This window comes from Numenius arquata, chromosome 11 (assembly GCF_964106895.1).
Source record: "Numenius arquata chromosome 11, bNumArq3.hap1.1, whole genome shotgun sequence".
NCBI lineage: Eukaryota > Metazoa > Chordata > Aves > Charadriiformes > Scolopacidae > Numenius > Numenius arquata.
This window is the reverse complement of record NC_133586.1, coordinates 36070406-36082912: the sequence shown is the minus strand read 5'-3', so window position 1 is coordinate 36082912 and position 12507 is coordinate 36070406. Positions and strand designations below refer to the sequence as shown.

Below are 12507 nucleotides of genomic sequence, written 5' to 3'. Positions count from 1 at the left end.
GCCCCGCGCAGCCCGGGCCCCGCCGCCGCTGCGCTCCGTACCTACCGGAGGCGCGCCCCTGGCGCTCAGCGGGCCGCTCGGTGCCTGCCCCGGCCCTGCCCGCCGCTCAGCCCGCTCGCATGGCGCGGCGGCCGGGCCCGCCGGGCTCGGTGTCCGTCCCGGTGCCGCTCCCGCTCCGGCCTCGGCCCGGCCTCAGCCCCGCCTCATGGCGCCCCCGCGCCCGCCGCCCCGATGGAACCGGCCGCTCCGCGCCGCACCTCCCCCCCACCCCCCCGCACCACGCCGATGGACGCGCCCGCCGTACTGCTCCCAAGAGCGGCGACGCCGAAACCGCGCGGCGGGGCGTCTCGACCGTAATGCTCCGAGTGGCAGCGCAGACAAACGCTGGCCCGGGTGTAAGATGTCCCCGGCCAGCCCTTGAGGGGGAGGGTCCCGGGACAGCCAGGGGTAGCTTGCAGAGGGGTGTCCAGCACCAGCCATGAGGGCTCGGGGGGTTCGTCCTGGGTCAGCCCTCCGGGGCTCCAGGTATCCCTGGGCAGCCCGTGGGGTGTCTGTGGGGGTGTCCCAGGGCAGTCCTCACAGGAGCTGGGGGCATCCTGGACCAGCCCTGGAGGGGTTTGCTGAGGTCCCATGCTGGCCCCTGTAGCCCCTTCTCCGGGGGCTCCATGACCCAGGTGTAGGGTGAGATGGGGACCTCAGAACAGGCTGGGGGCTTGGGGGGACCCGAAAGCTGCCTGGGAGCCTGGACCCCTCAGGTTCCCAGTGGAATAGGGGCAAAGGCGGCCAGAGCCACAGAGACGGGGGTCCCACCAGGGATGTCTGTGTTTCCCCCCGGCCTCCCAGCCTTCTTCTGCCTGAGCGGAGCGGCACAATCTGCCCTTGTCCCCAGCAGGTCCGAAGTAGGTCAGGGAGGCTGGCCCGAGCCCCCAGGGAGGGAGTGGATGACAGGGGGTGCAGAGGGCCCCAGGCACCCGCCCCAGTAGCCACACCACTGGGTTGATGCCCATCCCCTGTCCTGGTGAGACCCCGGTGTCCTCAGCTCAAGGGATGACAGGTGTTTCCCCAGCCCCTCTCTGGTCCCCTGGGGTGTTTCAGGATCCTGCTGCATCCCCACAGGCTCTGCATCCCTCCTGGGAGCCAGAGTCCCATGGGTGCGGTTTGGGGTGGCTGAATCCAAATCTCTCCTGGGGGACAGCACCCAGCCCTTGGGGTCTGGGGAGCTGGAGTTGGGGGAGCAAGTGTAGGGTTGGGAGGGCTGGGTGGGAGCTGGGGAGATGAGCTCAACAAATAAGGAAGATGAGAGAGGGATTTCTCACCCCTTAATTGCAGTTAATAATTGATGAATGTGTTTACTGCAGGAGGCAAAGGTCTCTGGCGGTGTCAGTGTGCGAGCGCAGAGCAGCCTGTCCGGCAGCATCCCCAGCGACACAGCCACAGGTAAGGGATGTCAGCCCTCGTCCTGGCCCCCACGGGCACCCCCTATCCATCGCAGGCGGAGGTGGGGGTGTCTGTTGGCTGTGGGGCTACCCATGGGCCGTGGTAGTGTCACGGATTGCTCTTGAGCTCCAAGTGCTGCTTGGGGTGGCCCCATTGAGCCCAAGTGTTGGAGCCTCTAGCCACGTCCAGGAGAGGTTCCTGGGGTCCCCAAGCACCCCTATGGTCTCCAGCATCTGGAGGTGAAACCTGTCCTCCCATGACATGTCCCCAGAGAGCCTATGCCTGGGGGTGTGGGATAGAGCCTGGTGCTTGCTCGCCAGCCCGGCTCAGTGGAGGGGACTGTCCCCACCAGAGCCCCTCCTGCTCTGGGGACTGCTCTCCAGGAGGGATTTGGGGTGGCTGGTGGGAGCAGGCAGCCATTAGCCCTAGGCATTGTTTCTCTGGTGTGTGTCCATAGGCTTGCCGGCAGGATGGCATGGCGCTCGCTGGTGCTGCTCCCTTTCCTCCTGACAGCAGGTGAGGACTTTGCTCGGTGACTGTCACAGACAGGTGGGAGGTGTTGGAGGTGCTTTCAGCCCTCAACACTCGTTCCAAATTCCCTGAGGGCAGCTTGGACCCCCAAAACAGCTGCCCACACTGTTGGCACCTTGGAGACCCAACGACAACCTTGCCGCTCCAGGGCAAGGCAGAGCAGGCAGGGGGCTGGGCAGCGGGGACAGCATCCAGCATGGGTGCTGCAGCTGGAGGTGAAGCATGGTCTGGATGTGGGAGGTGTGGGATGAGCACAAGGAAGGTGAGGGGTGGTGGGTTCTCCTGCCTCCCCTGGAGACCCAAACCATGGCCAGGAGCTGGGGCTGGAACTAGGTAGGTGCTGCTGGGCTTGAGGGTGCAGGGTGCAGGCAGAGCCCACTGCAGGGCTGGTGCTCAGCACATCTCCTCCCTGTAGTTTCAGCCAACACAGCCCCATTGTTCAACATGACTGTCGTCTACGTGCCTGAGGACCTGGAGCTGGGTGAGTGGGGCAGCCTCAGGGAGGCCTCGGGATGCAGGAGGAGCAGCCAGGGGGGTACCCAGGCAGGGTCTGATGCTGATACTGTCCCCAGGCCAGTATGCTTTCCAGCTGAAGGCTTATGACTTAGACGGGGATCAGATCGTCTACAGCATCAGCGAGACCTTCTACTTCTCTGTTGATAGCCTGACAGGCAATGTGACACTGAGGAATTACCTGGACCGTGAGGTGAGGGCAGAAACTGGGGCAGATGTCCCTGCCTGAGTGGGGGGGCCTGGGGTGATAGAGACAGAGGGCAGAGCCATGAGTCCTGGGGGAGAGCTGCTCACAGCAGTACTGTGGGGTCGCTCCCTGGCCTTGAACCCTGGCTCCATGTGGGAGATCTATCTTGGGGGAGCATCCCACCCAGGGTGGTGGGTGGGAAGGTGTTGGGCTGAGTGATCGAAGGATCGAGCTCTGCCTGGTCCTGACTAAGTCCTGCCTTGCGTCTCCCTAGACCCAGCCCAGACTCACCATGACCGTCACTGTGTCTGATAGGATAAACGCACCGGTGAGTGCCGGGGCACAGGCTGGGTGGCTGCAGCGGGTGATGGGGATGGGGACCAGAGTCTCAGCAGGGCTGTGAATGAGGCTCGGTGAGGAAGGGGGCTGGAGGGGGCCTTTGACCAGGGGTGGGTGATGCTGGCTGGCTGTGGAGTTGGGTGGGTGCCCGGTGCCGGAGCTACACCCAGCTCTGCTGGGCACCATCTCCCGCACTCTCCCCATGCCCTCCCTGACACCCGGTAGGTCTCCAGAAGGCTCACAGTCATCGTGGAGGACCGTAATGACAACGCCCCAGTCTTCCACAACCTGCCGTATCAAGCCACCATCCCTGAGGTACCTCCCCAAGACCTGGCCCTGTGGGCAGTAGAGCAGAGGCTCCAGGTGGCTCCTGTGGCATGGGTGTGCCAGCAGCGGGACAACAGTGCACCGTGAACGGGGTGGCCCCACGCCTGGACATGCAGTGACGGTGTGCCTGCGTGTGGGGTGATGTTGCAGCCGGCACAGCTGCCCTGGAAACGCTCTGTGCCGGGGCAGTTCCCGGCGGGCACCTCTGCCCCGGTCCAGCGTTCTGGCGTGTGGCTGGGACTCTGCCCTCGCAATGAGTTTCTGATCAGGGAGTGCCTGAGCTCAGCCCAGGTCTGGGTGAGGCTGGATCAGGGTGCAAACAGGGTGTGGGGCTGATCCCGACCCCTCTGGGGCAGCCCCAGGGCTGGGGTGCAGCTCCTGCTCCCAGGGAGCCCTGGGGAGGATGGCGGGGGGGGGCATCTGGCCACCGCCTGGCGTCAGCAAGGCCAGCAGCTCATCTCTGTGTGGCCCATGGCACTGGGCAGCCCCTGGAGCCCTGTGGGGCCAGAGCACCCCAGAGCAGGGCTGGCAGGGGGGCTGGGTCCACCACCCCCACCCCTGCTCTCCCTGGCAATGCCACCAACACCGCTCTGTGTGCCCAGAACATGACAGTCAACAGCATCATCTTCACCGTGTTTGCCAACGACAGTGACACTGGGGACGCCTCCAAAGTCAGCTACAGCATCGATGAGGTGAGCACAGGGCTCAGCCCCAACATCCCGGGCATTGTCCTGGCCGGGGGCTAAGTGTGCTGGGGCGTGGGGGGCCAGGAGGATGCTGGGGGTCCCAGGACCTTTCCAACAAGCACTCTATGCCAACAGGAAGATGACCTAGCTCGACCACATGAGCCAGGGCAGGCCCTGGCATCTCCCCTGGCTGAGCTTGCCCACTCCCTGGCACCAAGGAGGGGTTCATGCCTGCTGGAGAGCAGCAGTGCATGGCAGATTTGGGGCATGCCATATCTGAAACCCACCCTTGAGCCACCTCTGTGGGGCAGAGGTGCTGGTGGACCCGGGCAGGGGCAGCCCCATGGCTCTGGGGGAGCAGGGGTATGTGTTGGGTCAGGAAGGCTGGCTCTGCACCTGCTGGGCAATGGTGCAAGGTGCTGAACAGTTGCAAGTTGGGGACAAGCCAGGTGGTAGGGTGTCCCCACAGCCTGTGGACCAAGACTGGCAGAAGGATGGGAGTTGAGCCCCCATCTCTTCTGGGGCACCTCTGCTCGCTGCCTTGGTGACATGGACTGGTGTCCCTTGTCTAGGTGATCCCAGACAGCACGACGAATCGCTGGCTCTTCTACATCCTGCCCAATGGGAAAGTGATACTCAATGGCTCACTGGACTATGCCAAGAACACCTTCTACCAGCTCAAGATCCTGGCCATGGTGGGGGCCGGCTGGGCCAGGGGCATGGGGCTGCCAGGTAAGGGTGCCATGGGACTAACAGGTGCTCTGCTCCCCAGGATGGTGGAGGGTGGCTGCACAATGAGTGGGTCATCCAGAAGAGCTGGACCTACCTGTCCCTGACCATTCTCGACTTGCCCAACCTGGACCCACGGTTCCTCCACGAGCCCTACTCCGGCTCTGTGCCTGAGAACTGCGACCTGGTAAGGAGCCCACCTGCCCCAGCAGCATGTCCCTGACCATGGCCCTCCCTGGGAGCTCCGATGCCCCAGGGTGTTTTGGCCACAGAGCATGGGGGTGGCTGGAGGCTTCATGGGTCACGCCCTGATGGCTGCATCCCCACAGGGTACCATTGTGCTGACCGTCACCGCCATGGACAGAGACACAGGGGTGAATGACGAAATCTCCTACAGCATCACCAGTGAGTGAGGGGGCAGGGTGAGATGGGCAGGGTGGGTGATCAGGCAGCAAAGGGCACCATGGAGACTGGTTCTCGGCTTTTGGGTGCTGCCAGTGGGAGAGAGGGCCAGGCCTACATTTCCTGGTGGCTGCAGCTGGTTCCTGCTGTGCCTTTGCCCTAGATGCCAGCGTCTCCTTTGCTATCGATCCTAAGACGGGCACCATCACTGTGAGTAAGCCCCTGGACCGTGAGCAGCTGCCAAGTGAGGAGGTGCTGCTGGAAGTCAAGGTGAGTAGGAGGCAGCAAGGGGAATCCCATCCTCTTCCTCTGCCCAGGCCTCTCTGACCTATTCTCTCCTCCTGCTTAGGCACGTGAGAAGAACCTGGACATCTATGGCAAGGTGGCCCAGACTAGCACCTTGGTGACAGTCCTGGTGACCGATGTCAATGACAACAAGCCCCAGTTCTACCACTGCTCCCTCCCCAGCTGCAACTTCTCCACCAGTGCCCAGAACAACTTCAGCGGCAACATCATAGAGCATTCCTCCTCCAGATTGCCCGTGTCCAACCTCAGTATCGTCGCACACGACCCGGACAAGGTGGGAGCTTGCCCAGGGGGCTTGGCTGGGGTGCAGATGCCTGTCCTGGTTGCACCACCCACCCTCACTCCTGTACATGTTTCCCTGGCAGGGCATCAACGGCAGCTTTGAGCTGTACCTGCAGGGTCCGAATGCCAGCGCCTTCACTGTCTCCCCAGCAAAGATCGTGGGCACAGGGGAGGTCCAGCTCCTGGTGCAAAACCCAGCTGCTGTGGACTACGAGATAAGCCATGTCATGGTGGTGCAGGTTCGCCAAGGGTACAGTCCCTGCTCCCGGCGTATGCTGGGGCACAGGGGTGACAGCTCTTCTCCTGCAGGGTTCAAAAGCCAAGGCAGAACATGGCTCTGCCCTGGCAGCTTGTGTGGTGCAGAGGAGCTGGGCTGGAATATGACAGGTCTCTTTTTCATGTTTGGGGACTCATGTGAGACACTGTCCCTTCTCCATACTGCAGATCGTTGCTAATGACACAGGGAACCCCACGGACTGCTGCTCCACAGCCACTGTAACCATCAACCTCATTGACAGCAACGACCACATCCCTGAGTTCCCTCAGAGCACCTACTACCTGAGCGTGATGGAGAACTGCGATGATGGCACCATCGTCACCCCAAACATCACGGTCAGGCACTGAGCAGGGAACAGGCACAGCTTATGTCCCCCAAGCAGGGCGCTGGGCACTCCTGGCACTGCTGGTGCAGCTGGCGTTGAAGGCACTGGTCTCTCTGTGCACATGGGAAGGAGACGGTGCTGGTGGGCACACAAGGGTGTGAGATCCTGTGCCCATCAGGGCCATGTTTTTGGGGTGCTCACTGCCAGCAGACAGTGCCCCAGGCTCATCACTGCCCTGGGGGCTGAGGTGGATTGACCAGGCACTTCTTTCTGTTTTAGGCCTATGATCCTGACAGCGGTGTGTTGGGCCAGATCACCTACGAGCTGCTCCCGGAGACCATGTATGTAGGGGCACGGCCAGCCACGACCGGGACATTGTCCCAGCAAGGGGGCTCCAGGCCTGAGCTGTTGTGACATCTCCATGTGTGCCTTAGCCGTAATATCTTCATGGTGAATGCCACGACTGGGGCAGTGCTGGTGCAGAATGGGAGCTTGCTGGACCGGGAGACTCGCTCCATCTATTACGCCAACCTCCAGGCCAAGGATGGGGGCGGCCTGGTGGGCACCACCGTGCTGGAGATCACCGTGCTGGATGCCAACGACATGGCGCCCGTCATCACCGGCTCCTACTTCATCTCAGTGGAAGAGGGGCAGAATGTCAGTACACAGATCCAGGTATGCACCAATGGAGGTGGAGGGGATGACACGGGGCTGTCGGAGAGGAGCAGGGACTGTCCCCGAGGTGCTGGACAACCCCATTCCAACCCCTGACATTTTCAGGCCATTGACAACGATGAGCCTGGCAACCCAAACAGCCAGTTGGGCTTCAGGATCTTACCAGGACCGTTTAGTGAAAACTTCACCATCAACGAGACCACAGGTGACATGCACAGCAAGGAGCCACTGGATCGTGAGGCCTTGGACGACGAGCAGGGGCAGATGGTGGTGACGGTGGAAGTGTACGACCACGGCGTGCCACAGCTCAGCACCTCAGTGAACGTCACCATCACTGTGGGGGTGAGACCTGGGCACAAATGGGCATGCACTGGGGCAGGTGGGGGCTTGGAGCTGGGGTGCAAGGGCAACAAGGGGACATGGGATCCCTGGCTGTGGCAGGGGCACCATGTCCCCAGGCTTTCTGTGGAGGCAGAGGGAATAGTTGATGCCGGGAGGAAGAAGAGGGCTTGTGTGCCTCCTGCCTGTGGAATGGCAGGTGTCCACATTCCTGTCCCCAACCTGCTCAAGGGACCATGTTTCCTGGAGCAGCTACAACCATGGACTTTATCTCCTGCAGGACATAAACGACAATGCACCCATGTTCGTCAACCAGTCCTATGAGTTCTCAGTCTTTGAAGACTCTCCAGGTAGAAGCTGCATGGCCAGGATGGTGGGACCAGTGGTGTCTCAGAGTCAGTGCCCACTAGCCACTGATTGTCTCTACCTGCAGGGTCCCTTGTGGGTCAGGTGGAGGCCACAGATGCTGACCGGACAGAGATCAATTCCCGCATTTCCTTCCTACTTGAGAGGAGCAGTGGCTCTAGCAACTTCTTGATCCGCTCATTCCGCCTGGGGACAGGGAACTATAGTGGGAATCTGTCTGTGGACCCCGACACATCCCTGGACTATGACACCATGCAGCAGAAGTTCTTCTCCTTAGTGGTGGTGGCAGAGAATACGGCCGCAGACCAAGTTGGGGACAGAACCAATGTCACTGTGGTAGTCCACATCCTAGATGTCAATGACGAGCCCCCTACCATCCAGTCTCCCTCACCAGACAACATACACGTGAGCGAGAACGGCACACAGCAGGGTCTGGTCCTCACGCTGTTTGCCTCCGACCCAGACACCAACCACTCACTGGTCTTCGAGGAGCTGGCGGTTGCCTGCTCCAAGGCGGGGATCAGTGCTGGGGAGGTGTGCTGGGACTGGTTCCTGCTGGCACCCAACGGCTCGGTGCTGGTGAACAGCTTGGACATTGACTACGAGCTGTGCGACCTGGTAGAGATCACGCTGCGGGCTGAAGACCTGTACACCGAGAAGGGCAACCGCTACAGCCAGAATGGTAGGGAACCCACTCCCTGCTCCTTCCACTGCCACCGGGAACAGGGAGAGGTGGGACCTGCTTTCCCACCTCCCAGGAGGGGCTTTGGGGAGCAGGGTGGGACCTGGGTGGTTTGGTGATGGAGGGAGGGTGTCCCCAGCTCTTCTGGTCCCTGCCACAAGGGGAAGCAAAGGAGGGTGCTGCAGGGCTGCTCTGTTGGTGACCCAAGGTCTGCTTTTGGGGCATTTGCAGAAACCCTGAGGATCCACATCACTGACGTGAACGACAACGTGCCACTCTTCCTGCCCATCTCGGAGACCTTTGGTGAGCAGCCAGGGCTGGTGCATACTGTAAGCTTCTTTGCACTCACACGTGCTCTACCATCCTCCATGGCAATGAGGACCTTCCTCCAGCCAGGACAGGGCTGTGAGAGGTGCAGGGGCCAGGCTGGGGTTACTCAATGCTTTCCATGAAGGCTGTGGGATCAAGAGCAGCGGAGGGGGGAGATGCCCAGAGCTCTGTTGATCCCCGGGGCTGTGCAGGCATGGGGTCTGCAGCAAGCCTGGCTGCACACCAGCATGACCATGCTATCTGTCTGTCCCTGCTAGTGGTTGTTCCCGAAATCTCTCCTGTGGGCCTACAAGTGGCTACTGTGAAGGTGAGGAGCTGTGTGCATGTGTCTGTCAGTCTGCAGAGACGGGCTCACCCGTCCCCACTGTGGACAGGCAGTGGCCCTTCCCATCCATGCCCCTGCCATGCTTTGTCCCTGCAGGCCACAGACGCTGACTCAGGGATGGCGGGATCCATCATCTTCTCCATTGCCAGTGTGGTGCTCGTGGAGGACAACGGGGTGAACCGGACCTTAGAGAACCTCTTCAAGGCAGACACGATTGAAGACAAGGGCATCTACACAGGGAGCATTCAGTGAGGCTGTGGGTCTGGGCCAGGGTGGGGAGAACGTGGCTCGGCTCCTGCCTGCCACAAGGCAGAGGTGCAGACAGGGCCAGGACAGGCTGGCAAGGGGACAAGGCCCTGGACATGGTGGCAGGGGGGAGCTTGGGGGATGGCCATGCCCTCCCTGGGATGTCCCATGGGTTCGCTGTTGTCCCCGTCCTTGCAGGGTGGCCAGCAACCTCGATAGCTCACTTAAGGGGCAATACCAGGTGACGGTGGAGGCTCAGGACAAAGAACAACCAGTGCACACAGCACAGATTGTGCTGAATGTGAGTGTCACCCCCGTCCCCCCCACATCCGGGGACACCCTGCACCCTGCCCAGCCCCGCTCACCCCTGCTCTCCTCATGCAGATCTTCGCAGTGGATCAGAGCTACCGCGTTCACCTCCAGTTCGTGACAACGGTGGATCAAGTCCAGAATAATTCCGAAAGCATCAAAGCGTAAGGGGTGCAGGGCTGGGCTGGGGGGTGCATGGCTCTGCAGCAGGCGACACAAGCATGCAGGCCAGGACCCTCCCACCATGTCTCCCAACTTCACGGACCGTGAAGGGGACCAAGGCAGGCAGGTCCCCACCACAGCTGAGGGCTGCAGGGCATCCAGCCGCTCCCCGTGTCCATGAGTGGAGTGGCAGGACACCCAGCCCAGCCTCTCTCCATCTCTCCTGTTCCTAGGGCCCTAACCACTGCAACCAAGGCAGGGGTCTACGTGGCAGCCATCCGGAGCGTGGAAGAAACCCGTGCCTCCCAGTGAGTGAGGCCATGCAGGTGGTGGGGAAGGGGACGTGGTGGTGGCATCAGAAGAGGTCCTCCTGGGGCAGGTCACTGTGCCCTGCACCCTCCTCACCCCATCTCTTTGATCACGCAGGGTGGAAGCCAAGTCGGTGATGGAGGCATACTTCGTCTACAGAAACGGCACTGCCCTGGACATCAACCAGCTGAGCGTGTGCGTGCCAGGGTGGGGGCCACAGATGGCCAACGCCATGGACCTGGACTGGTCCAGCCGCTCATGCCTCCGCTTCCCTTTGCAGGCTCATACAGTCTGACCCGCAGATCCTGGCTGAGCTGGTGAACCTGGGCCTGGCTGTCATCGTGAGTGGGGCTGGGCAAGGGACACAGGGAGAGGGCACTAGCCCCACGTGGGGCTGGAGGGGCGGGGGGGTCCGCTCACCGGGGCTGTGGCCTCACCCTTGCTCTGCACCAGGGCCCCGGGGAGGCGGTAAAGCCCACCAAGGAGACAGAGCTGATCGGCATCATTGCAGGGCTGGCAGCATTCCTGCTCATCTTCATCCTCATCATGACCCTGGTCTTGGTTCTCACCACCAGGAGGTAGTGCACTGCCCACACCCCCTCCTGCCTCCCCCCCCCCCATCCCCATCCTCAGCGGCACCCCCAGATCCCATCCCTACCCTCTGTCCCACTCCTGCCCACCCCATCCCACAGCCCAGTTCCTCCCCTGCACCTCTCACCCGCCCTGCCCCTGGGCTTTGCAGCTACAAGAGAAAGCTGAGTGCAATGAAGGCTCTGAAGGTGGCCACAACGTTCAGCCCTGCCATGGTGCAGCAGGGAGCCGGCATCCCCGGGACCAACCAGTACAATGCAGAGGGGTAAGTGGGGGGGCTTCCTGAAGCAGGAGGGGAGAGCCCAGGCTGTCCCCACACCCAGGGTGGCAGGGCTCACTGTCACAACCCTCCTGCCTGGGGAACATGGCTGCCCTGGGCTGACCCCCCCAGCCCCATGGGATGGTCACTCACCTGCCACCCATCCCTGGCCAGAGCCAACCCCATGCTGAACCTCTCGATCGATCCCTCTCACGACCTGGGCTTCCACGAGGACTCCGTCTCTGTGGCCAGGTGAGCTCTGCAGGCAGGTCCTGAAAGCCACAGGGCCATCACCCTGCATCCCCCTCCACCAGTGCCTGGGCCCTCTCCTACCCCCCACCCTCCACTCTCCACAGCGTGAATTCCCTGGATGAAAACACAGTAAATGCACCCGGGGACTACAACCTCAAGGACAAAGTGAGTGTGCAAAGAGCTGCTGGTGCCCAGCAGGCAGTCCTGCCACTGCACCCCACAGCCCCTCCTCTCTGCTGTTGTCCCAGAGTTCCTGGACCCCTCACATCCCTTCCTCTCCATCCCCCTAACAGCCCCCAGGGAAGGACGGCAGTGTCCCCGTCCTTCATCTCTGTCCCAGTCTCCTCTGACCACACCCTCCTCCTGCAGCTGGGCAAAGCGCAGCCGACGGACCACGGTGACGAGGAGGTGCTGGTGGCCGCCCTGAACCAGAAGGAGCCCACCAAAATGGCATACATCAACACCACCTTCACCACCACTGACTTGTGAGGGGGTGTGCAGGGCACACCGGGGCCGGAGCAGGACTCGGGCAGCTGCTTTGGTGATGATGTCTTCAGAGGCTGGCAATAAACCTGTCCCACGGGGGTCACAGTGTCCTGTGTACATCAGCCCATTTCTCTGGGGGGCTCATCTCTCCCAGCACAAGGTGCTGGTTCTGGGCCAGGCTGGTGCCAGCGGGGAGGTGAGTGCCACCATGGGGCTCAGCCTGGTTTCTTGTCCCCAGGACCCTTCCCTGGGCTGCCCCACTGTCCCCCAGCCCCGCTCAGCCCCAGGGGAAGGAGGTGCAGGCAGCCCTGCGCAGAGGTTTGTGCAAGGTTTTATTACCCAACATCCACGTTGACAGGTTGGTCCTCCCGCCCCCTTCCTCCCCCCGCCCCCCCCAAAAAAGAAACAAAGAGGGAAAAAAAGAAGAAAGTAGGTGATGAAGCCACAGCGCTGGTGTGCCGCAGCCCAGGGCAGGGGGGTGGGTGCCCCAGGGCTCGTGGTCATCCCCACGTGGCTGTGGCACTGCTCCCGCAGCCCAAGGCACTGAGCAGAGCTGGCTCCCGGCAAGCGCCATGGCACAGAGTGGGCACTGGCCACAGCTGCCAGCTGGCGCTTCAGTGAGCCCTTCACAAAGACACCCCCCCCCCGGTACAAGACACAGCCCCCCACAGGGCCAAAACAAGCCCAGGATGTACAATGGGGCTGGGAGGAGGCAAGACTTGCCCCTTAAAGAGGGGAAGCGGCTGCACTGGTGCCCCCCAGCACCTCGAGCCCGGAGGGGATGGTGCAGCATGCCAAGCACCCCCCGCCATTTGCAGCCTCCTCCCCACCAGGC

At 62.1% G+C, this 12507-nt stretch overlaps 1 protein-coding gene across 1 annotated transcript; it reads left to right on the top strand.

Annotated features, from left to right (window-relative positions):
* The first annotated feature begins 1414 nt into the window (after positions 1-1414).
* CDHR2 (cadherin related family member 2) lies at positions 1415-11675 on the top strand. The gene is made up of 32 exons (XM_074156195.1): positions 1415-1437; positions 1895-1953; positions 2384-2449; positions 2541-2674; positions 2943-2996; positions 3233-3322; positions 3937-4026; positions 4593-4715; positions 4793-4936; positions 5079-5154; positions 5315-5421; positions 5501-5731; positions 5823-5978; positions 6184-6351; positions 6621-6682; positions 6776-7016; positions 7122-7358; positions 7636-7705; positions 7789-8403; positions 8635-8706; positions 8991-9040; positions 9155-9306; positions 9503-9605; positions 9689-9777; positions 10009-10083; positions 10202-10279; positions 10365-10425; positions 10538-10662; positions 10827-10940; positions 11109-11186; positions 11291-11351; positions 11556-11675. The coding sequence occupies exons 2-32, from the start codon at positions 1908-1910 to the stop codon at positions 11673-11675; spliced, it is 3888 nt and encodes a 1295-aa protein (XP_074012296.1). The 5' UTR covers positions 1415-1437; positions 1895-1907.
* Positions 11676-12507: the final 832 nt, after the last annotated feature.

Coding starts and splice junctions, on each gene's coding strand:
- CDHR2 (XM_074156195.1), top strand. CDS start 1,908: ATGGCATGGCGCTCGCTGGTGCTGCTCCCTTTCCTCCTGACAGCAG. Junction 8,404..8,634: donor CAACCGCTACAGCCAGAATG/GTAGGGAACCCA, acceptor GGGCATTTGCAG/AAACCCTGAGGATCCACATC. Junction 10,084..10,201: donor GAAGAAACCCGTGCCTCCCA/GTGAGTGAGGCC, acceptor TTGATCACGCAG/GGTGGAAGCCAAGTCGGTGA.